The sequence below is a fragment of the Coregonus clupeaformis genome, chromosome 29 (assembly GCF_020615455.1).
Source record: "Coregonus clupeaformis isolate EN_2021a chromosome 29, ASM2061545v1, whole genome shotgun sequence".
NCBI lineage: Eukaryota > Metazoa > Chordata > Actinopteri > Salmoniformes > Salmonidae > Coregonus > Coregonus clupeaformis.
In genome coordinates, this window is record NC_059220.1 from 4,041,317 (window position 1) to 4,067,594 (window position 26,278).

Sequence of the window (26,278 nt, forward strand, 5' to 3'; positions counted from 1 at the left end):
GGGGATACTCTATGGACTATAACTCAATGTGTAAATCCAGAGTATTCCATAGGTAGAGGGATGAACCTTAGTCGTAGTAATATAAAAACGTTTAAAATGAAATGTCAAAGACAACATCCGGCATTAATGTATTAAAACATATATAGTCTAAATTAAAATTGTAACACATTATAATCTAACTACAAATTCCTTACATCTCATAGTTGAAATCCATTGTCCTAGTCTATCTTTGGCCCCCTCATCTACAGCCAGAAACCATCCACTCTCACTGAGGAGGGGAAAGGGAACAGCACCTTGACTATTAGCATATTTTAGAATGGGGATATCTGGACGATTTTACAGCTGAATAGAGATCAGTCTGGAGTAAACAGTGAGTCTTCATGGACAGAAGAAAATCAGATAGGAAATTGGTGTTCTTGGAATTCAGAAAATATGGAGAAAATTAATATGGGAAAGTAAGTAAAAGTAGGTGTGAAATAAACAATGTCTTTAGGAAAAAAGTAAGTCATTGCGGGTAAAAATATAGAGAGTCTTAAGAAGAAAACAAAATCAAAAGCGCTGTAGGAATTCTTGTGAACTTTTCCATCTATGAAAGGGACCAACAAACTAACAGGAGAATGTATGACGCTCAATAAAAACTATTTAGGAACTGAACCCATTTAAGACTAAATAAAAAACAAAATATACGGGTCTTTCACCTAATATAATAATAATATGCCATTTAGCAGACGCTTTTATCCAAAGTGACTTACAGTCATGCGTGCATACATTTGTACGTACGGTGGTCCCGGGGATCGAACCCACTACCCTGACGTTACAAGCGCCGTGCTCTACCAGCTGAGCTACAGAGGACCACCTGTCCTACAGTATCAGTTATCCTGCATATCCTTATATATATATACGGTATATATATACATACAGTACCCTCCATAGCCACTATTTCCTGTCTCACCCTCCCTAGCCACTATTACCTGTCTGAGGTTGCGCGTGACCTTGACGTCATGCCAGGCGTTGTCATTGAACTTCCCGTTGACAGGCTCCACGATGGCTTCGAAGGCCCCGGAGCCCAGGTTGATGACCAGGGACACGGCTCCGTCCTTCAGGGCCAGGTTGACGTAGTCAGCAGACTTCCCCGTGTGGAGGATCAGGCCGTTGCGCTGCCACGTCTTGAAGGAGAGCGTGATCTCGTCGCTGGATGACTGGATGGGGTTCTGGGACAGGTCATAGCAGAAGTACTCGGAGCCGTGGAACGTGGCCACGTTCTCCTCCCGCGCTGCAATGGAACAGAGAACAGGTGTTAGAACCCAATGATAAAGATAAACCAAAGAGAAAAAGGAGAGAGGGGGTTAGAACCTGATAGACACAACACAACAGACAACCTAGAGATGTTATTTGTATGAAGACTCTCCAGATACCCAGGACATTTAAAGATGTAGTCAAGACACAATAAAATCACCACCAGCACACACTTAGTGAGGCAAAAAGGAAACAGACACCAATAATACTGAGATACGGGATAGACTGAGTTTCAGGGCAGTGTGACAATCAAATGTAACATTTGGAGAGAGGGAGAGTCAGGCACAGCTATCGTCAAACATCATCAGAAGGCTAATCTCGCCGCTGGAATTGGTATTTCCTGTGAAATGGCAGGATTGTGATAAAGGGTTTAAATTCAACGGAAGGGAGGAGAGAAAATGATTGCACGAGAGAGAGAGAGAGAGAGAGAGAGAGAGAGAGAGAGAGAAGAGAGAGAGAGAGAGAGAGAGAGAGAGAGAGAGAGAGAGAGAGAGAGAGAGAGAGAGAGAGAGAGAAAATAAGCATCAAGGAGATGAACATTGCTGAGCACATTTGGACCTTGGTGACAGAGAGAAAGACAGAGAAAGATTGAGACAAAAGAGAAGAGAGGAGACAGAGAGAGAGGAGACAGAGAGAGAGGAGAGTGAAATATGGAGACAAAGACAGAAGACAGAGAGGGAATGAGCCAAAAGAAGAGAGAGTAAATGGCTAGTGAGAAAGAAAGAGAGTGAGGAGGGAGGGAGGGAGGGGGGAGGGGGAGGGGGAGGGGGGAGGGGGAGGGGAGGGGGGAGGGGGGAGGGAGGGAGGGGATAAAGAGTGCCGTCTGGAGCACTTATCTGTGAGATCATCTTCAATCAGCTCTCTGTCTGCAAAGTGGAGTGATACTAGGGAGTGTGTGAGTTTAGCCATGGCCAGGCGGAATATATCAGAGCCAGCCAGCCAGCCAGCGCTAGCCACTCCGCTCCCTCTCTGGATCAGGGCTACAACATGTTCTCTGCATACTCAATAAGGCCCCGGTCGACACAAAATGGCTTCCGTCTTTGATCCTCTGAATACAGCGGCTACAGACTCTTCAGGCCTCAGTTTCTCAAAAGGAATCCATTCCACAGTGAACATGGAACTTGGCTAGAATGTGTGCCTCAGGCCCAGGTCCACTGCTGATAGGACAGACCCCGCAGAGGGAAATTTGACCCATATAATTACATACAGGACCTCTAAGATTTGACCTCACAATAGGTACACTGTCAGGTGGAGCCTGGGTGAATCTTTTGAGACAATTCCACCAGTTCTATTGTACTGGAAAAACTAAGTTCAAGTGCAGCTCAAGTATTTGGAAGTATTATATATATATATATATATATATATATATATTATACCATTCAAAAGTTTGGGGTCACTTAGAAATGTCCTTGTACTCGATGAAAACATACATGAAATGAGTTTCAATAGGAAATATAGCAAAATGCATAAGAAATGTAGTAATTGACAAGGTTAGAAATAATGATTTTTAATAGAAATAATAATTGTGTCCTTCAAACTTTGCTTTCATCAAATAATCCTCAATTTGCTGCAATTACAGCCTTGCAGACCTTTGGCATTCTAGTTGTCAATTTGTTGAGGTAATCTGAAGAGATTTCACCCCTTGCTTCCTGAAGCACCTCCCACAAGTTGGATTGGCTTGATGGGCACTTCTTATCAAGCTGCTCCCACAACAGCTCAATAGGGTTGAGATCCGGTGACTGTGCTGGCCACTCCATTATAGACAGAATACCAGCTGACTGCTTCTTCCCTAAATAGTTCTTGCATAGTTTGGAGCTGTGCTTTGGGTCATTGTCCTGTTGTAGGAGGAAATTGGCTCCAATCAAGCGCCGTCCACAGGGTATGGCATGGCGTTGCAAAATGGAGTGGTAGTCTTCCTTCTTCAAGATCCCTTTTACCCTGTACAAATCTCCCACTTTACCACCACCAAAGCACCCCCAGACCATCAAATTGCCTACACCATGCTTGACAGATGGCATCAAGCTTCTTTTCATTTGGTCTGCATTTCACAAATGTTATTCTTTGTGATCCGAACATCTCAAACTTCGATTCGTCTGTCCATAACACTTTTTTCCAATCTTCCTCTGTCCAGTGTCTGTGTTCTTTTGCCCATCTTAATCTTTTCTTTTTATTGGCCAGTCTGAGAAATTGCTTTTTCTTTGCAACTCTGCCTAGAAGGTCAGCATCCCGGAGTCTCCTCTTCACTGTTGACATTGAGACTGGTGTTTTGCGGGTACTATTTAATGAAGCTGCCAGTTGAGGACCTGTGAGGCGTCTGTTTCTCAAACTAAACACTATAATGTATATGTCCTCTTGCTCAGTTGTGCACCGGGGCCTCCCACTCCTCTTTCTATTCTGGTTAGAGCCAGTTTGCGCTGTTCTGTGAAGGGAGTAGTACACAGCGTTGTACAAGATATTTAGTTTCTTGGCAATTTCTCGCATGGAATAGCCTTCATTTCTCAGAACAAGAATAGACTGACAGGTTTCAGAAGAAAGTTATTTGTTTCTGGCCATTTTGAGCCTGTAATCGAACCCACAATTGCTGATGCTCCAGATACTCAACTAGTCTCAAGAAGGCCAGTTTTATTGCTTCTTTAATCAGCACAACAGTTTTCAGCTGTGCTAACATAATTGCAAAAGGGTTTTCTAATGATCAATTTGCCTTTTAAAATGATAAACTTGGATTAGCAAACACAACGTGCAATTGGAACACAGGACTGATGGTTGTTGATAATGAGCCTCTGTCCTCTTATGTAGATATTCCATTAAAGATCAGCCGTTTCCAGGTACAATGGCCATTTACAACATTAACAATGTCTTCAATGTATTTCTGATCAATGTGATGGACAAAAAAAAAGTTTTTGTTTCGAAAACAAGGAAATATCTAAGTGACGCCAAACTTTTGAATGGTAGTGTATATATAATACTTAATGCGTTTGAGCCAATAATTTGTTTTGACAAGTTAGGGGGGTTATACACAAGATATACCTATTTGGTAAAATACCAAATGTGGTATTGTGGAGGCCAGGTCATCTTATGCAGCACTCCATCACTCTCCTTCTTGGTAAAATAGCCCTTACACAGCCTGGAGGTGTGTTGGGTCATTGTCCTGTTGAAAAACAAATGATAGTCCCACTAAGCCCAAACCAGATGGGATGGCGTCTCGCTGCAGAATGTGGTGGTAGCCATGCTGGTTAAGTGTGCCTTGAATTCTAAATAAATCACAGACAGTGTCACCAGCAAAGCACCCCCACACCATAACACTTCCTCCTCCATGTTTTATGGTGGGATCATCCGTTCACCCACACCACGTCTCACAAAGACATGGCAGTTGGAACCAAAATTCTCAAATTTGGACTCCAGACCAAAGTACACATTTCCACCGGTCTAATGTCCATTGCTCATGTTTCTTGGCCCAAGCAGGTCTCTTCTTATTATTGGTGTCCTTTAGTAGTGGTTTCTTTGCAGCAATTCGACCATGAAAGCCTGATTCACACAGTCCCCTCTGAACAGTTGATGTTGAGATGTGTCTGTGACTTGAACTATGTGATGCATTTATTTGGGCTGCAATTTCTGAGGCTGGTAACTCTAATGAACTTATCCTCTGCAGCAGAGGTAACTCTGGGTCTTCCATTCCTGTGGCGGTCCTCATGAGAACCAGTTTCATCATAGCACATCATAGCAGGTTTTTGCGACTGCACTTGAAGAAACGTTCAAAGTTCTTGAAATGTTCCGTATTGACTTACCTTCATGTCTTAAAGTAATGATAGACTGTTGTTTCTCTTTGCTTTTTTGAGCTGTTCTTGCCATAATATGGACTTGGTCTTTTACCAAATAGGGCTATCTGCTGTATACCCCCCCACACACACACACACAAATTAACTTTTAAGAAGGCACACCTGTTAATTGAAATGCATTCCAGGTGACTACCTCATGAAGCTGGTTGAGAGAATGCTAAGAGTGTGCAAAGCTGTCATCAAGGCAAAGGATGGCTATTTGAAGAATATATATATTTTGATTTGTTTAACACTTTTTTGGTTACTCCGTGATTCATATGTGTTATTTCATAGTTTTGATGTCTTCACTATTATTCTACAATGTAGAAAATTGTAAAAAATAAAGAAAAACCCTTGAATGAGTAGGTGTGTCCAATCTTTTGACTGGTACTGTATGTGTATACTGTATTTTGGATGCTCTAACCATTTGGCCTTCGGTGATATGTTAAGCAAGGATGTTGACGGAGAAAACCACTGCATCAAGTGTTAGCATTACTCCAGCAGTCAAACAGCAGCAAACTATTCCAGTACTTATATGAACTCACAGAGCAAATAGACCATTGTGTTAGACAAGGCAGTTTGGCACACAGCCTTGGCACCAAACAATAAACAACATGCAATATTAAATGCACGCTCCTCTAGGCTACATGCATTATCTTGTGATGGAGAAACAGCATGCTGGAGTATGGAGGAAAAAGCCTACGTGACTTGACAGTTTTCACTTGCATTTAGACAAATAGACTCCCATGTAGAAACATAAGTTAGTACCAGTTTGCTGAATGCTGTTATATCAATGGTCCACCTAATTTAGCCAATCACAAGCTGCTTATCCAAACAGACACAACTATTGATGCAGAAACAAAAACTCCCACTCTCCCCCCTACCCTGCCAGACATCTTATCTCTGGGTCGGCAGGGCAACCTGACATCACAAACACCGCTGCACCTCCCAATAACACCTCCCCTCATAGGCTCCTGTGATCAATTATTAATTAAGGCAAGTTTTGTTTTAACTAAAGACCCGGACAGGCCAGCGAGTCGCACCAGATGCTAGAGCTAATCCATTACCTCCACACTCTTCAATACTTAATGAGCAGAGCAGAGCAGGGGAACCCATCCTGAGCTAAGAGACTGTCTTCACTACTGAGTGGGAGGGAAGGTACAGGAAGAGAGGGGAGACAGCTTGGGGAATACCCACCGAGGGAGATACAGTCTGGGGTTACATAGAGGGAGAGAGGTGAGATACAGTCTGGGGTTATGTAGAGGGATAGAGGTGAGATACAGTCTGGGGTTATGTAGAGGGAGAGAGGTGAGATACAGTCTGGGGTTACATAGAGGGAGAGAGGTGAGATACAGTCTGGGGTTACATAGAGGGAGAGAGGTGAGATACAGTCTGGGGTTGTGTAGAGGGAGGGAGGTGAGATACAGTCTGGGGTTGTGTAGAGGGAGAGAGGTGAGATACAGTCTGGGGTTGTGTAGAGGGAGGGAGGTGAGATACAGTCTGGGGTTATGTAGAGGGAGAGAGGTGAGATACAGTCTGGGGTTATGTAGAGGGAGAGAGGTGAGATACAGTCTGGGGTTATGTAGAGGGAGAGAGGTGAGATACAGTCTGGGGTTACATAGAGGGAGAGAGGTGAGATACAGTCTGGGGTTACATAGAGGGAGAGAGGTGAGATACAGTCTGGGGTTGTGTAGAGGGAGGGAGGTGAGATACAGTCTGGGGTTGTGTAGAGGGAGGGAGGTGAGATACAGTCTGGGGTTATGTAGAGGGAGGGAGGTGAGATACAGTCTGGGGTTGTGTAGAGGGAGGGAGGTGAGATACAGTCTGGGGTTGTGTAGAGGGAGGGAGGTGAGATACAGTCTGGGGTTATGTAGAGGGAGAGAGGTGTGTTGTAGTGCAAACTTGAGATGCTAGGGTGGGCAAAAACCTTGCAGTATACATTACTACTAGGGTACACTCTTTGTTTTGGTGGTAGAAAGGGAGATGGGGAATGAATACAAGCTTGTTTTAACGAGAGACAATACATGAGAGGCCATACATGAGAGGTCATACACGAGAGTCCATAGATGAGAGCCATACATAAGAGGCCATACATGAGGCCATACATGAGATGCCATACATGAGAGACAATACATGAGAGACAATACATGAGAGACAATACATGAGAGACCATACATGAGAGCCATGCATGAGAGACCATACATGTGATGGAGAGGAGAACCCACTACTGCCCAGATGACATCCTCTCAGTTCAAATAAAGTTAGTTCAACTTTGAGTTTCCGCTCCTCTCAGATTCAGATATTCAGAGTGTTTAATAGTCACATGTAGAGGGTTGCAGGTGTGATTTCAGGGTACAGTGAAAATCTTAGGCTTGGAGCTCCAACATGCAGGACTAAGTGAAATAAAATACTGAACATGGTACATATACTGTACACATCCTCTCCCTCAGGCTCAGTGATTTGCATTGAACCCTCCCTCAGTGGGGTGAGGTGAACTCAAACACCCCCACCAGGCTCCCCACCACCTCATCCCACCACCTCATCCCACCACCTCATCCCACCTCCTCGTCCAACCACCTCGTCCCACCACTTCATCCCACCACCTCATCGCACCACCTCATCCCACCACCTCATCCCACCTCCTCGTTCAACCACCTCATCCCACCACCTCATCCCACCACCTCGTCCCACCACCTCATCCCACCACCTCGTCCAACCACCTCGTCCCACCACCTCGTCCAACCACCTCATCCCACCACCTCATCCCACCACCTCATCCCACCACCTCATCCCACCACCTCATCCAACAACCTCGTCCCACCACCTCGTCCCACCACCTCATCCCACCACCTCATCCCACCTTCACCTATCCAAACTATATTTGGACCAATACTGTCATTTGGGCGTTTCAGTTGACACCAAATGTACAGTATGTAAAGTTAGTGAGATAGGGGGGCCTTTAACAAAAACATTCGGAGATAGCGCAAGGTCAGCAGGCTATACAGGAAGGACGACTCCTGTTAGAGTACAACACACCAACCACAAAATGTACCAAAGAGACAGAGATCTGCTAGAGGTCCCTTGGCTTTTATAGCTATAGCAATTGTGCTGAAACATGGAATCTTAATACACAGGCCTAGAATATCTTTATGAGTTCAATCTGGATGGAGTGGAGGAACTGTTATGGTGCAGTAATGATTTTAACGGTATCCATAAGCCATTCCTTGATAACTCTACGGGTGATGAACGAGACTGGATTAGCCCTGGCAGGAGTTATCCGTAAAAGTGTCATAGGAGAAGAAATGCCAGAAACGAGTTATGGGTCCACTAAATCTTGTCCATTTTGGGGGCAAAGAACTTAACTATATTGCCACCCGGGTGGCAATTCTTCTCAAAACGTCTCCTTTTCAAAATGTCTCCTTTTGAAAAAGAGGCTCTATACATTTGAACAGTCTCAACTTTATTGAAACAATATGTAATCAAAGTGTTTCAATCTCCGGTATCACTTCATCTGTTTTTGCTTTAACTTAACTCTTCATTGATTTAAGTTATTGATTGGAAAGTTCTCTGGAATGGATTCCCAAGTCTAAATTAGCTGATGGAACAATGAAGCTTAACACCAGACAGTCTACACCCTCAAGCCCTGGATTTCTACTGCTCTGGATTAAAGAAACAAAGAATCTTTTAAAACCCCAGGCGTGTGTCAAGTGGGTTCTATTGACGGACTAAATATTGGTCTAGTGGGTTCTACTGACAGACTAAATTGGGTTCTAGTGGGTTCTATTGACAGACTAAATTGGGTTCTAGTGGGTTCTACTGACAGACTAAATTGGGTTCTAGTGGGTTCTACTGACAGACTAAATTGGGTTCTAATGAGTTCTACTGACAGACTAAATTGGGTTCTAGTGAGGTCTACTGACAGACTAAATTGGGTTCTAGTGAGGTCTACTGACAGACTAAATTGGGTTCTAATGAGTTCTACTGACAGACTAAATTGGGTTCTAGTGAGGTCTACTGACAGACTAAATTGGGTTCTAGTGAGGTCTACTGACAGACTAAATTGGGTTCTAGTGAGGTCTACTGACAGACTAAATGGTGTTCTAGTGAGGTCTACTGACAGACTAAATTGGGTTCTAGTGGGTTCTATTGACAGACTAAATGGTGTTCTAGTGGGTTATATTCTGACAGACTAAATTGGATTTTAGTGGGTTCTACTGACAGACTAAATTGGGTTATAGTGGGTTCTATTGACAGACTAAATGGTGTTCTAGTAGGTCTACTGACAGACTAAATGGGGTTCTAGTGGGTTCTACTGACATACTAAATTGGGTTCTAGTGGGTTCTACTGACAGACTAAATTGGGTTCTAATGAGTTCTACTGACAGACTAAATGGTGTTCTAGTGAGGTCTACTGACAGATTAAATTGGGTTCTAGTGGGTTCTATTGACAGACTAAATGGTGTTCTAGTGGGTTCTACTGACAGACTAAATTGGGTTCTAATGGGTTCTACTGACAGACTAAATGGTGATGTAGTGGGTTCTACTGACAGACTAAATTGGGTTCTAGTGAGGTCTACTGACAGACTAAATTGGGTTCTAGTGGGGTTTACTGACAGACTAAATTGGGTTCTAGTGGGGTCTATTCTGACAAACTAAATTTGGTTCTAGGGAGGTCTACTGAAAGACTAAATAGTTCTAGTGAGGTCTACTAAATCACCCTCTCTCCCTGGGCTTGAGTTATCTTCCAGTAAGATATGATAAGATAGATAAAGGAGAGTACCAAGACTTATACTCTAAACTCTGATTCATAGTTACTGCCTTAGTCAAAGACATACTCTAAACTCTGATTCATAGTTACTGCCTTAGTCAAAGACTTATACTCTAAATTCTGATTCATAGTTACTGCCTTAGTCAAAGACTTATACTCTAAACTCTGATTCATAGTTACTGCCTTAGTCAAAGACTTATACTCTAAACTCTGATTCATAGTTACTGCCTTAGTCAAAGACTTATACTCTAAATTCTGATTCATAGTTACTGCTCTAGCTAAATATGTATACTCTAAACTCTGATTCATAGTTACTGCCTTAGTCAAAGACTTATACTCTAAACTCTGATTCATAGTTACTGCCTTAGTCAAAGACTTATACTCTAAACTCTGATTCATAGTTACTGCCTTAGTCAAAGACTTATACTCTAAACTCTGATTCATAGTTACTGCCTTAGTCAAAGACTTATACTCTAAATTCTGATTCATAGTTACTGCCTTAGTCAAAGACTTATACTCTAAACTCTGATTCATAGTTACTGCCTTAGTCAAAGACTTATACTCTAAACTCTGATTCATAGTTACTGCCTTAGTCAAAGACTTATACTCTAAATTCTGATTCATAGTTACTGCTCTAGCTAAATATGTATACTCTAAACTCTGATTCATAGTTACTGCCTTAGTCAAAGACATATACTCAAAATTCTGATTCATAGTTACTGCCTTAGTCAAAGACTTATACTCTAAACTCTGATTCATAGTTACTGCCTTAGTCAAAGACTTATACTCTAAATGCTGATTCATAGTTACTGCCTTAGTCAAAGAGTTATACTCTAAACTCTGATTCATAGTTACTGCCTTAGTCAAAGACTTATACTCTAAACTCTGATTCATAGTTACTGCCTTAGACAAAGAGTTATACTCTAAACTCTGATTCATAGTTACTGCCTTAGTCAAAGACTTATACTCTAAACTCGGACTCATAGTTACTGCTCTAGCAAAATATGTTATACTCTTGAATACAGAAATATCTCATTAACATAAGTATTCACACCCCTGAGTCAATACTTTGTAGAAGCACCTTTGGCCATGATTACAGCTGTGAGTCTTTATGGGTAAGTCTCTAAGAGCTGTCACTCCTGGATTGTACAACATTTGCCCATTATTATTTTCAGAATAGACAACCATTTTCAGGTCTTGCCATATATTTTCAAGTAGATTTAAGACAAAACTGCAATACAGGAACATTCACTGTCTTCTTGGTAAGGACCAGAAGAGGCCTTAACGTGTGTGTGTACTGTCCATCCACAGCCCACCCGTTCTAAAAGCATTTTACTGTTCAGTGTGAGTATTTTAATTTAGGGAAGGTGAGGGACGGTGAGGGAAGGTGAAGGCGGTAAATCAGAGGATAGCTTAAAAGTGCCGCTCCGATGATAATGACTAGTAGTGTGTGTGTGTGTGTGTGTGTGTGTGTGTGTGTGTGTGTGTGTGTGTGTGTGTGTGTGTGTGTGTGTGTGTGTGTGTGTGTGTGTGTGTGTGTGTGTGTGTATGTATGTGTGTGTGAATGTGTGTGTGTGTGTGTGTGTGTGTGTGTGTGTGTGTGTGTGTGTGTGTGTGTGTGTGTGTGTGTGTGTGTGTGTGTGTGTGTGTGTGTGTGTGAGTGAGTGAGTGAATGTGTGTGTGTGTGTGTGTGTGTGTTTGAGTATGTGTTTGCTCAAGTTTCAAGTACGAATGACACATGCACAAGTACAGTGAAATGCCTTTCTTGCCAAGCTCTAACCTCAACAATGCAGTGATCAATAACAATGTAATACTGAAATAACAAAGCAGAACAAAAACACACGAGATATAAAAATATGAAGAACACTTTAAAGTAAGTAAGCACACTATATACAGGGTCAGATCAATACCATATTTACAATGTGCAGGGATACTGGAGTGATAGAGGTAGATATACACTACCGTTCAAAAGTTTGGGGTCACTTAGAAATGTCCTTGTTTTCGAACGAAAAACACTTTTTTTGTCCATTAAAATAACATCAAATTGATCAGAAATACAGTGTAGACATTGTTAATGTTGTAAATGGCTATTGTAGCTGGAAACTGCAGATTTGTTATGGAATATCTACATAGGCGTACAGAGGCCCATTATCAGCAACCATCAGTCCTGTGTTCCAATGGCACGTTGTGTTTGCTAATCCAAGTTTATCATTTTAAAAGGGTAGTACCGCTTGATAACAGCTAATGGACAATGCCGTAGTGATGGCAATTGAAACTGGACTAATCTAATGTCACTGAAAATGTAACTGTGTATTTGTTTGTTGTAACTGTGCATTTGCACAGCTGAAAACGGTTGTGCTGATTAAAGAAGCAATAAAAATGGCCTTCTTGAGACTAGTTGAGTATCTGGAGCATCAGCAATTGTGGGTTCGATTACAGGCTCAAAATGGCCAGAAATAAATAACTTTCTTCTGAAACTCGTCAGTCTATTCTTGTTCTGAGAAATGAAGGCTATTCCATGCGAGAAATTGCCAAGAAACTGAAGATCTCGTACAACGCTGTGTACTACTCCCTTCACAGAACAGCGCAAACTGGCTCTAACCAGAATAGAAAGAGGAGTGGGAGGCCCCGGTGCACAACTGAGCAAGAGGACAAATACATGAGAGTGTCTAGTTTGAGAAACAGACGCCTCACAGGTCCTCAACTGGCAGCTTCATTAAATAGTACCCGCAAAACACCAGTCTCAACATCAACAGTGAAGAGGAGACTCCGGGATGCTGACCTTCTAGGCAGAGTTGCAAAGAAAAAGCCATATTTCAGACTGGCCAATAAAAAGAAAAGATTAAGATGGGCAAAAGAACACAGACACTGGACAGAGGAAGATTGGAAAAAAGTGTTATGGACAGACAAATCGAAGTTTGAGGTGTTCGGATCACAAAGAATAACATTTGTGAGACGCAGACCAAATGAAAATATGCTGGAGGAGTGCTTGATGCCATCTGTCAAGCATGGTGGAGGCAATGTGATAGTCTGGAGGTGCTTTGGTGGTGGTAAAGTGGGAGATAGATTTGTACAGAGTAAAAGGGATCTTGAAGAAGGAAGGCTATCACTCCATTTTGCAACGCCATTTCATACCCTGTGGTCGGCGCTTGATTGGAGCCAATTTCCTCCTACAACAGGACAATGACCCAAAGCACAGCTCCAAACTATGCAATAACTATTTAGGGAAGAAGCAGTCAGCTGGTATTGTGTCTATAATGGAGTGGCCAGCACAATCATCGGATCTCAACCCTTTTGAGCTGTTGTGGGAGCAGCTTGACCGTACGGTACGTAAGAAGTGCCCATCAAGCCAATCCAACTTGTGGGAGGTGCTTCAGGAAGTATGGGGTGAAATCTCTTCAGATTACCTCAACAAATTTACAACAACAATGCCAAAGGTCCCCTGTAGCTCAGTTGGTAGAGCATGGCGCTTGCAACGCCAGGGTTGTGGGTTCGTTTCCCACGGGGGGCCAGTATGAAAATGTATGCACTCACTAACTGTAAGTCGCTCTGGATAAGAGTGTCTGCTAAATGACTAAAATGTAAAAGGCTGTAATTGCTGCAAATGGAGGATTATTTGACGAAAGCAAAGTTTGAAGGACACTATTATTATTTCAATTAAAAATTATTGTTTCTAACCTTGTCAATGACTACATTTCCTATGCATTTTGCTATATTTCCTATTCAAACTCATTTCATGTATGTTTTCATGGAAAACAAGGATATTTCTAAGTGACCCAAAACTTTTGAACGGTTGTGTATATAAGGGTAAGATGACTAGGCAAACAGAGTAGCAGCAGCTTGTATGTGAGTGTGTGTGGGTGTGTGTATAGTCAGTATAAATGTATGTGCATATTATGTGTGTGAGAAAGTGATGGAGTGAGTGTTTGTGTGTGTGTTGGACCCTGTCAGTGTGCAAAAATAAGAATACAATATAAGGGTCTACTCAGATAGTCCGTGTAGCCATTTTGTTAGCTATTTAGTTAGCTATTTAGCAGTCTTAAGGCATGGGTATAGAAGCTGTTCAGGAGCCTGTTGGTTTCAGACTTGATGCACCGGTACCGCATGCCCTGCGGAAGCAGAGAGAATAGTCTATGGCTTGGTTGGCTGGAGTCTTTAACAATTTTCTGGGCCTTCCTTTTACACCACCTGGTACAGAGGTCCTGGATGGCAGGGAGCTCGGCCCCAGTGATGTACTGGGCTGTCCGCAACACCCTCTGTAGGGCCATGTGATCGAGGCCGGTGCTATTGCCATACCAAGCAGTGATGCAGCCAGTGAAGATGCTCTCAATGGTACATCTGTATAACTTTTTTTGAGGATTTGAGGGCCCATGCCAAAATGTTCAACCTCTTGAGGGGGAGAGGTGCTGTCGGGTCTTCTTCACGACTGAGCGCGTGTGGACCATTTTAAGTTCTTAGTGATTGTGACACCAAGGAACTTCAAGCTCTCGACCCGCTCCACTGCAGCGCGCACACAAACATAGTATTATAACCCACACACAAAATGCAACACACATGCACGTGCATGGACACACACACACACACACACACACCCCACACATTCTGTCGATCGGAGGCGTGATCAGCAGGGTGGATCTGGCCTGAGAGCATTGATGAACTGTTAGCCTGATTCAACACAGAGGCCCGGGACCAGGCAGGCATACCCTTACATATTCAACAGAACGAACCCACAACAGCGCTCCTCTCTGTCTCTCTCTCTCCCTCTGCCTCACCTGACAAGGACACCTCATATAGAAACAGAATGCTTAGCAAAGGGGGAATTATTCATACAAGTTTGGTATTGTTAATCAGAATAAAAGTGTTACTCACAGAACTCCGGGAATAAATTACTAAACAAGCAGGATAGAGAAGGAGTGAGGGATAGAGAGAGAGAGAGAGAGAGAGAGAGAGAGAGAGAGAGAGAGAGAGGGGGAGTGAGGGAGAGAGAGAGAGAGAGAGAGAGAGGACAGAGAGAGAGGGGGGAGTGAGGAGAGAGAGAGAGAGAGGGGGGAGAGAGAGGGGGGAGTGAGGAGAGAGAGAGAGAGAGGACAGAGAGAGAGGGGGGAGTGAGGGAGAGAGAGAGAGAGAGAGAGAGGACAGAGAGAGAGGGTGGGGAAAAGGGGGAAGAGGAGGAGGAGGGAAAGAGAGGGAGAGAGAGAAGAAAGAGAGTAATGAGAGAATCTGATTGATATCTCCCTCTTTAATCATGCTCTCGACTCCCTCCCTACCAGTGGTGTATCAAATCAGACCGTCGCCCATGCTACCGTAACACCCAGAAGTAATATGGGAAAAGCCCTCAAAATGGTGGCTTCCTTTCTCCTATCCTCATTAAGCTCTGCCATGTCAGTATGGGCCGCTTTGTTGCAGATATACAAGACAATCTGGGGAAGAATTCAGCACAAACAACAACGACAAGGACGTGGATTATCCGTTTACATTCTCGCTCCATCCCTCCCTCTGAAAATTGTCATTCCATTTTGTGGAAGCTGTGGGTGACCGACATCCACTGGAAACAATTTCATACCCAGCTAATTTAAATTTGTCAGCTCTTTTTTGATCTCTGGCATTAGCTGTATTTCATTAATTCTCTCATCTCTTCAATTACAGGTAGGTGCACAGATAGAGAGAGAGAGAGAGAGAGAGAGAGAGAGAGAGAGAGAGAGAGAGAGAGAGAGAGAGAGAGAGAGAGAGAGAGAGAGAGAGAGAGAGAGAGAGAGAGAGAGAGAGAGAGAGAGAGAGAGAGAGAGAGAGAGAGAGAGAGAGAGAGAGAGAGAGAGACAGACAGACAGACAGACAGACAGACAGACAGACAGACAGACAGACAGACAGACAGACAGACAGACAGACAGACAGACAGACAGACAGACAGACAGACAGACAGACAGACAGACAGACAGACAGACAGACAGACAGACAGACAGACAGACAGACAGACAGACAGACAGACAGAGACAGAGAGACAGAGAGAGAGTGAGCGAGAAAGAGAGAGATAGAGAGAGAGAGAGAGAGAGAGAGAGAGAGAGAGAGAGAGAGAGACAGAGACAGAGACAGAGACAGAGACAGAGACAGAAAGACAGAGAGAGTGAGCGAGAAAGAGAGAGATAGAGAGAACTAAATAAAAATAAACTAAGGAGGAGGATGGGTGGAGACTTTTATATAGTATGTATCCCGCTAAAGATTATACAGTCAAGCTAACACTATTTTCAACTATATACCCACGTCTCTATTTGAGGCCCAGCTCATGGTCTTGTTTTACAGTATTGCAATTCACATGGCATGTCCTCACAGGTGTAGCTTAATAACATTGTGTTCATAGACGTCAGCTTGAGAATTTTCTTATCAAAAGTATCTATAAGTACAGTACATACTGGAAAAACTAGAAGGTTGAATTGGCTATGTATACCTGATGTAATGTTAAATTGCTCAGAACGAAAAATCATTATTACAGTCGTGGTCAAAAGTTGAGAATGACACAAGTATTGGCCTTCACAAAGTTTGCTGCTTCAGTGTTTTTAGATATTTTTGTCAGATGTTACTATGGTATACTGAAGTATAAATACAAGTATTCCATACGTGTTAAATACTTTTATTGACAATTACATTAAGTTTATGCAAAGAGTCAATATTTGCAGTGTTGACCCTTCTTTTTCCAAGACCTCTGCAATCCGCCCTGGTATGCTGTCAATTAACTTCTGGGCCACATCCTGACTGATGCATTCTTGCACAATCAATGCTTGGAGTTTGTCAGAATTTGTGGGTTTTTGTTTGTCCACCCGCCTCTTGAGGATTGACCACAAGTTCTCAATGGGATTAAGGTCTGGGGAGTTTCCTGGCCATGGACCCAAAATTTCGATGTTTTGTTCCCAAGCTAATTAGTTATCACTTTTGCCTTATGGCAAGGTGCTCCATCGTGCTGGAAAAGGCATTGTTCGTCACCAAACTGTTCTTGGATGGATGGGAGAAGTTGCTCTCGGAGGATGTGTTTTGTACCATTCTTTATTCATGGCTGTGTTCTTAGGCAAAATTGTGAGTGAGCCCACTCCCTTGGCTGAGAAGCAACCCCACACATGAATGGTCTCAGGATGCTTTACTGTTGGCATGACACAGAACTGATGGTAGCGCTCACCTTATCTTCTCCGGACAAGGTGTTTTCCGGATGCCCCAAACAATCAGAAAGGGGATTCATCAGAGAAAATGACTTTACCCCAGTCCTCAGCAGTCCAATCCCTGTACCTTTTGCAGAATATTAGTCTGTCCCTGATGTTCTTCCTGGAGAGAAGTGGCTTCCTCGCTGCTCTTCTTGACACCAGGCCATCCTCCAAAAGTCTTCACCTCACTGTGCGTGCAGATGCACTCACACCTGCTTGCTGCCATTCCTGAGCAAGCTCTGCACTGGTGGTGCCCCGATCCCGCAGCTGAATCAACTTTAGGAGACGGTCCTGCGCTTGCTGGACTTTCTTGGGCGCACTGAAGCCTTCTTCACAACAATTGAACCTCTCTCCTTGAAGTTCTTGATGATCCGATAAATGGTTGATTTAGGTGCAATCTTACTAGTAGCAATATCCTTGTCTGTGAAGCCCTTTTTGTGCAAAGCAATGATGCCGGCGCATGTTTCCTTGCAGTTAACCATGGTTAACAGAGGAAGAACAATGATTTCAAGCACCACCCTCCTTTTAAAGCTTCCATTCTGTTATTCTAACTCAATCAGCATGACAGAGTGATATCCAGCCTTGTCCTTGTCAACACTCTCACCTGTGTTAATGAGAGAATCACTGACATGATGTCAACTGGTCCTTTTGTGGCAGGGCTGAAATGAGGTGGAAATGTTTTTTTGGGATTAAGTTCATTTTCATGGCAAAGAGGGACTTTGCAATTAATTGCAATTCATCTGATCACTCCTCATAACATTCTGGAGTATATGCAAATTGCCATCATAAAAACTGAGGCAGCAGACTTTGTGAAAATTAATATTTGTGTAATTCTCAAAACTTTTGACCACGACTGTACAAACATGACACACACCACATGCATACACGCGCGCACACACACACACACACACACGTGAGATGTATTTTGTGGTGCAGATGCTCATTTTGCTTGTGGGATTATCGCGCACACAAAAGAGTGATTACATGGTAGAATGAGCTGGATATTAAAACATGATCACCTTTCACCAGAGCTCAGGTGGGAACAATGATGGTTAGATGTTGCTGCAATTACACCAACAACAAACTGAGGCAAAGAGCATATCTAGCCCGACTAGTAGCAAATAAACTGTATTTGATGAAAGGGTTGTTGTCCTCAGTACTCGGTGGAATTGTCGTCCTCTTTATTGTCTAAATAAGCCAATACAGTATTTTGTGTTTGAAGACTAACAGACTAATTGTCTCATTTATTTTCAAAATGCTACAACAGATTATTATAGCAGGAAATATCTGTCTATATCTCTACCTTGTCTGTCTGATTCTCTCTCTCTCTCTCTCTCTCTCTCTCTCTCTCTCTCTCTCTCTCTCTCTCTCTCTCTCTCTCTCTCTCTCTCTCTCTCTCTCTCTCTCTCTCTCTCTCTCTCTCTCTCTCTCTCTCTCTCTCTCTCTCTCTCTCTCTCTCTCTCTCTCTCTCTCTCTCTCTCTCTCTCTCTCTCTCTCTCTCTCTCTCTCTCTCTCTCTCTCTCTCTCTCTCCCCCTCTCTCCAAGGTCCTGGGGCCCTCACCTGGGTGCACATTTTGTTTTTTTTCCCTAGCACTACACAGCTGATTAAAATAATCAAAGATTGATGAGGAGATGGTTATTTGAATCAGCTGTGTAATGCTAGGAAAAAAAAAAAAAAGTGCACCCAGGTGAGGGCCCCAGGACCGAGTTTGGGAAACCCTGCTCTACTGGGGAGTGGCAATGGCATGTAACCCCCGGAAAAGAGAGAGAGCGAATGAGAGAGAAAAGAAACAGCATCAAAGGGGAGCAAAAAGAGGGGGATGCGCCTCTCCTCCTTCTCATCTGTTTCTCATTTTAGCGGATGGAGGGAGGAGAGGATGAGAGCGAGCCAAGATGGAGGAGAGCGGAATTGTCAAATGAGGTGGAAGAGAGATAACCATCACTAATTTCAGTGCTCAAGCGGATTTCCATTTGCTACCAGGCTTGACCAATGGAGCGTCCCGATGTCGGAAACAAATGACTATGCGGAATGGAGTGAGGGAGGAAAGAGGGAGGAAAGAGAGACAATGAAGAGAATGAAGGGTGAGTGGAGGAGGAGGGGGAGGAGGAGGGGGAGGAGGGGGGAGTCCATATTCTCATTGGCTGGGTTGTGGGAATTATCGGTTGACATTTTGACTCCATCTGTGGAGTATGCAGGTAGCAAAGAGAACAGCCACCACCAGAGATATCATACCTTCAGTAACGATTCATATAATAAAAAAGTGTATTGTCAAATACACCGGATAGGTGCAGTGAAATTTGTTGTTTTACAGGGTCAGACATAGTAGTATTGCACCCCTGGAGCGAATGAGGGTTAAGTGCCTTGCTCAAAGGCACATCGAAAAAAAAAAAAAACTTGTCGGCTCAGGTATTCAAACCTGCAACCTTTTGGTTAGCGGCCCAATGCACTCACCACTAGGCCACCATATCACCTCAGAGAAACACATCAGGGTACAGAGGTGTCTCAATGGTGACTCCCTGCTTAAATAAAGGTAAAATACATCACATTTTTCCATACATATTTAATTATTTGTTATGAATAACAATATCCACAAACAGAAATGTTGTTCTCTCACATTTCTGACTACCAACCAGACCCTTTCCCCCTAGGCTGCTATAGCTAGTTCATCCAGGGGAGAGAGAGGGAGATGAGGAGGAGAGAGATCCAGGATCCAGGGAGGGAGCAGAGGAAGGGGGAGGAGGGGTGCAGGGTGAATCTCTCCCGCGCCTGGTGCCTTCTGTCTTGGGTGGAGGTGCAGGCACAACTCCCTGAAGCATGACAGGCCTTGGGTCCCGGGAGACTTCTCATTTACACTCCAACATAATACAGTGTTATTGGCCATTATCTCTGCTGTCAGCACCTGTGTAGATAACTAATGAAGGGCCAGCCAATGCCTCCGCTCCCTCTGCCGCTACACTAGAAGTACAGCCGCAGCGCCACTGCCATTTCTCAGCTGAGCAACCGCTCCACTGGCGATGGGGGAAAGTAACAACGGTTGGTCACAGAAGGAGACAGAATAGTAGAAGAGGGGGAGGGTTGGAGGGGGAGAGGGGGAGAAAGGGTGGAGGGGTGAAGGGAGAGAGGGAGAGAGGGGGAGAGGGGTGGAGGGGTGGAGGGGGAGAGTGGGAGAGGGGTGGAGGGGGAGAGGGAGAGAGGGGGAGAGGGTGGAGGGGGAGAGGGGTGGAGGGGGAGAGAAAGTGGGGAAGGGGAGAGGGGTGGAGGGTTGGAGGGGTGGAGGGGGAGAGGGGTGGAGGGGGAGAGGGGAGAGAGTACTTAAAAACGCTTTCCTCAAAATGAACCATACAGACTTGTATATATTTTGACTTTAATAAGAAAAAGCACAAACAGTACAACTTGAAAATGCTGAATAATATTACTTACTCAACAACAAAGTACAACAAAGAAGCTCTACACCAAGCTCAGAGCCCTGGGTCTGGACACCACCCTCTGGATCCTGAACTTCCTGACAGGCAGACCACATGGTGTGAGGATTGGCAACAACCCCTCCTCCACACTGACTCTTAACTCATGTGCCCCCCAGGGGTGTGTCCTCAGTCCTCTGCTGTACTCCCTGTTCACCCACGACTGCGTGGCTTTGCACGACACCAACTCCATCATCAAGTTTGCTGACGACACCACGGTTGTAGGCCTGATAACCAACAACGACGTGTCAGCCTATAGGGAGGAGGTACGTGAACTGGCATTGGGATGCCATGATAACAACCTCTCCCTCAACATCAGCAAAACAAAGGAGTTGATTGTTGACTTCAGGAGGGAACATGTCCCGATCCACATCAACGGGACTGCATTAGAGAGAGTCAGCAGTTTTAAGTTCCTTGGCGTCCACATCACCGAGGACTTGACATGGACCAACAACACAACCACTCATGTCAAGAGGGTGCAACAACGTCTGTACTTCCTAAGGCGGCTGAAGAAATTCAGCATGCCACACCGGTCCTCTCCAAATACTACCGCTGCACCATCGAGAGCGTGATGACTGTTGCATCACGGCCTGGTACAGGAATTGCACCGTCCACGACCCCCAGGCCCTCCAGTGGGTGGTGAAGACGGCCCAGGACATCACTGGGACCGGTGCTCCCACCCATCCAGGACATCACTGGGACCGTGCTCCCACCCATCCAGGACATCACTGGGACCATGCTCCCACCCATCCAGGACATCACTGGGACCGTGCTCCCACCCATCCAGGACATCACTGGGACCGTGCTCCCACCCATCCAGGACATCACTGGGACCGTGCTCCCACCCATCCAGGACATCACTGGGACCGTGCTCCCACCCATCCAGGACATCACTGGGACCGTGCTCCCACCCATCCAGGACATCACTGGGACCGGTGCTCCCACCCATCCAGGACATCTACTTGAAACAGTGCCTGAGGAAGGCATGCAGCATCATCAAGGACCCCACACACCCTCCAGCCACGAGCTGTTCTCTCCCTTACTGTCGGGCAGACAGTATCGGAGCATCTGGTCTGATACCAACAGGCTCAGAGAGTTTTTATCTACAAGCCATCAGACTGCTGAACACTTGAACTGGACTGAATGCCTGCACTGACTCTCCAAAGCTTAGCACACATGCACTCACTCACGCACACACACAGACATACACCCACCCACATACAGTACATTCATGCTACACACACACATCACAACTGCTGCTACCAGACTCTTATTATACTGCTCATTTTATACACTGTCCACCATCCCCTCTTCCCCAAACCACATGTAAATATTGGACTGTAAATTGTTCCTTCCTGTATTATTAAAAAATATGATATTCTACTGAGCCATTTACTTTATGTTCCTATTCTTATCTTTTATTATTTATTGTTGTTGTTGCATTGTCCAGAAGGAACCTGCAAGTAAGCATTTAGTTGGACGGTGTATACCATGTGTATCCTGTACATACGACTAATAAACATTTACAATTGAAACTTGAAACTATGAGACCATCAGCTGGACATGCAGACATGTCATTCCCTCCCAACCAGCCTCATGCTACTAGCTTCCTGTCCTCATTATATGTGAAAGGCTGCAATTACATTCTGACAGGAGATTATCATCACACCGGGCCAGCTTTATCTAAATGTTAAACTAATTTACAGACGGGTCATTCTGAATATTTGTTATTAACATGCCCCAGTTTTAGTGTCAGGGGGGATGCATTTCAGCGTGATATGACCAGGAAGTGACAGGGGATGAATGTTGAATGATTACAATTAGCTTTATTAAAGTAGGAGAAAGGTCATTGGCTATTTACCTTTCACCTGACACATGCCTGAAGGTTCATAGGCTTAATGTCAATGATGATTTAGCATAGTTAGCTTAGTGAAGGGCCACAGCACTAAGACATGGATTGTATTGATAGGATAGAAAGGTTATGTGGTTTTTGCTTAGACAAACACACTCTGGCAGGGAAAAGACTAAGGAGGGCGTTATCTGCATAATCAGACAGCATACTTTCATAAAAAGAATATCTGTTTAAAAGATTATCGGTGGAAAGTGTCAAAGTGTGGATGGATTCCGATTATAGTTGAGACCCTAACCCTAATTCTAACCCTAATCCTAACCCTAATCCTAACCCTAATCCTAACCCTAATCCTAACCCTAACCTTAACTGTTAAGTAGCCTATCTATGATGTACAACTCCCTTCCATGGACACTGAAAATTGACCTCTGCATAACTGAATAACATCAAAACTATGAAATAACACATATGGAATCATGTAGTAACCAAAAAAGTGTTAAACAAATCAAAATATATGTTATATTTGAGATTATTCAAATAGCCACCCTTTGCCTTGATGACAGCTTTGCACACTCTTGGCATTCTCTCTTAAAGTTTATCCACATGATGCACTCAATCCAGCCACCATCTAAAGACAGTCACACACTATGCATTTATTTCTAATCACCCTACATTTCCATCTCCATCCCTAGAAAGGTAGAAATTAACATATGTTGGGCCTAATGGGGTCTGTGTGTGTGGGAGTGTTCTGGCATTTTTAAAACCTCCATTCTAAAACACATCACAGAGAGTCCTCAGAATGCAATAAGATGAAAGTAGGGGAGTGATAGAACAGGAATACCTAGCAACGCACATTCATGGACTTCTATCCTCTCAGTAGGTATTATATAGAACGTCCGTCCCCACCCGCCTGTGGGGGGAAAACCCATGGTCACCTTGGTTACCCCATTGGCTCACAGCAAAAAACTTGACATTTTTCAAACAAAACTAAATACATATTTGTATGAACATAACAAGATTCAACAACTGAGAAATAAACTGAACAAGTTCCACAGACATGTGACTAACAGAAATTGAATAATGTGTCCCTGAACAAAGGGGGGGGGGGGGTCAAGGTGTGGCCACCAGCTGCATTAAGTACTGCAGTGTCTCCTCCTCATGGACTGCACCAGATTTACCAGTTCTTGCTGTGAGATGTTACCCCACTCTTCCACCAAGGCACTTGCAAGTTTCCAGACAATTCTGGGGTAATGGCCCTAGCCCTCACCCTCCAATCCAACAGGTCCCAGATGTGCTCAATGGGATTGAGATCTGGGCTCTTCGCTGGCCATGGCAGAACACTGACATTCCTGTCTTGCAGGAATTCACGCTGTGATGTCACGAGAGGCTACACAGCTTTCAGCGGGATTGCTCAAGTAGTGCAAGGAGACCAGGTTCAACCAAAACAAGGATTTTATTAAAGGTCTTGGGAAACTAACGAAAGTATAACACAATTCTGTTCTCTGGTGGCTCTTTAAGGGTTAACAGTTCAGGGATGTCTCTTCCACATCCAAAATCATAACTCTCCCTCGCTCAAATAACTTTTCCCCAGTCTTACTGTATTCCACGTTGTGGCTAGTGGCCAACCCAGCAAAACGTCCTTCCAAATGTCCCACACGTATTTCCACAGGTGCATATATCCAAAGGTGAGTATTTCCCAAAGGTAAGTATCTCCAAATCCTTATATTCCTCATGGAAGTGGACGTGCAGCACTCTTGTCCTCCAGAGAGCCCAGCTTGGAGACCGTGTCTCTTCCCTTCAACAAACCTTCAGCTCATCAGCTCCTGATTGGTTTCAGCTGCGTGGGAAGATTGGCCATAGAGGGTTGGAGTTCCCGACCATACCAGCAGATGGAGCCATAGCTGTCTGGGTTTGCAGCCATCTCAGGGGATGTAACGTCCCTCCAGGACACAGCCTCTCGTGACATCACACATCCCCCTCCTCGGGACCGACGTCCTCGTCGGGGTAAAGGCAGCGAAGAAGGCATCACGCCGGGAGAGGGCGTCCGCATTGCCGTGGTGCTTGCCAGACTGCTCTCTCTTCAACTCCTCCAACTCTAGGACCAGGGACTCCGCCTCCTGTTGTCTCTCCTTGAGTTTCTTACTGAACGCATCAGCCTTGGTTTTAGCAGAGTTTAGCTTCTGTTGAGCAGCTTTCAGTTCCTTCTCTCTCTCTGCCTCCGCATTCTTCATCTTGTTCCCCAACACCTTGTACTTCTCCTCTGCCTTCTTCTGGACCTCCTTACTACTGCGCAGGGTCTCCTCACACTCCTCGATGGTCCTGCGCAGCCTCTCCAGCTCCTCCTGTTGGAGTTTAGCCTGGAGGATATCTAACTCTTCTGTCTTCATGTCTAACTGTTGCTTTAACAAACGATACCTCTCAGCGGTCCCCTTCAGACCAGACAGTTCTTTGTCCAGATTCTGTAGCTCCGTCTCGGTGTTGGTCTGGGCACCTGCCATCCCTATCAGAGCCCGGGCGGGAGTGAGTAACTCGGAGGATTGCACCGGAGCCTTCCCAGGATGAGTCTTGCCTCTCCGTTTCCGAGGTACTCGGGTTATCCTCTCCTGAGACTCTCTCCAGAGTGGGTAAAAGGCTGGGCAGTCTCGTCCAATTAGGACAGGGACGGGGAGGGAATCAACCACCCCCGCCGTCGTGTGTATGGTTCCCCGTGTGCTGGTCATTGTAAGTTCAGTAATGGGGTATTCTCTGGTGTCCCCATGGACACAGGAAACTGGGAGGACTTTCCCCGGGGTCAGACACGTTGGGCCCACCAAATCCTTACGCACCAGGGTGGCCCGGCTACCAGAATCCAGTAAGGCCTCCACATCATGGTGATTCACAGTTACCGGGCAGGTGGGGGGTCGATCTGGGCCGCCACCTACGACTCCCAAGAGCGAGGCAAAACGGTGTGTGGGTGCTGAGCTGGAGGACTCCGCAGTGGGCATAGGTTCATCGGCTGGTTTCCCACACTGCCAGGAGATATGTCCCATCTCCCCACACCGGTAACACTGTCGAGTTTCCCCCTCCTGGTGTACTCTTCTTGGACCCGCCTGGTTTCTGGCTCCCCCTGGAGCCGGGATAAGTCCTGACGTGGCTGGGTTCGAGACCTTGGGGTCCTTTGGACGGGTTCTTCCCATTTGTGGTGGGGCCGCCCTCCTGGGGTCTTTTCGGGAAGCATTCAGCATCTCCGCTGTGGCCTGGTACTTTTCCACAGCTTCCACGGTCAGATCAGCCGTGGTCAAGGCCTGTTGACTGATGAACCGTTTTGCCTCATAAGGCAGGGGCGCGTAGGTAACGATCCACCACAACGGCCTCCACCACCGCCGCTGCTGTATTCCTCTGCGGATCCAGCCATTTCCTTGCGATTCGGACAAGTTCATGCATCTGCGCCCGAGGAGGTTGGTCTGGTTGGAAGGTCCAACTGTGAAAGCGCTGGGCCATACCAAACTTTGTGAGTCCATATCTGCTGAGGATCTCAGACTTCAGGGCATCATAGTCAGTAACCTGGTCAGGGCCCAGGTCCCGGACAGCATTCAGCGATTCCCCGGTTAGAAAGGGGGGCTAACAGACCAACCCACTGTTGCTTGGGCCAGGCTTCCCTAGTGGCCGTGGCCTCAAATGCATGCAGGTATGCCTCAATGTCATCGGTAGCTCCCATCTTAGATATAAAGTCACTTGCCTTTATTGGGCGGGTATTTTGGACAACCATCTGTCTCTGCAACTGCAATTCCTCTGCCTTCAGAAGGTTGGCTTTCTTTTGCTCCTCCAAGAGAGCCACGTTTACTTGCATCTGGGCTTGCTGGCCAGCAACAAGGGCTTTCAATATGTCCTCCATTTCAGTCGGCGGGGAGCCTACGGCCAA

At 45.0% G+C, this 26,278-nt stretch overlaps 1 protein-coding gene across 9 annotated transcripts in view; it reads right to left on the minus strand.

Annotated features, from left to right (window-relative positions):
• The window catches only part of LOC121544597 (neurexin-3a-like), a 647,039-nt gene that overhangs the window by 538,892 nt on the left and 81,869 nt on the right, over positions 1 to 26,278 (minus strand). For all 9 annotated transcript variants that reach the window (XR_005996136.2, XR_005996135.2, XM_045209074.1 and 6 more), the window contains one exon: positions 972 to 1,273. Coding sequence is in view for 7 of the 9 variants with exons in the window: in XM_045209074.1 (XP_045065009.1) it covers positions 972 to 1,273 (302 nt within the window). In the remaining 2 variants the exon portion in view is untranslated. The remainder of the gene's footprint in view (positions 1 to 971; positions 1,274 to 26,278) is intronic.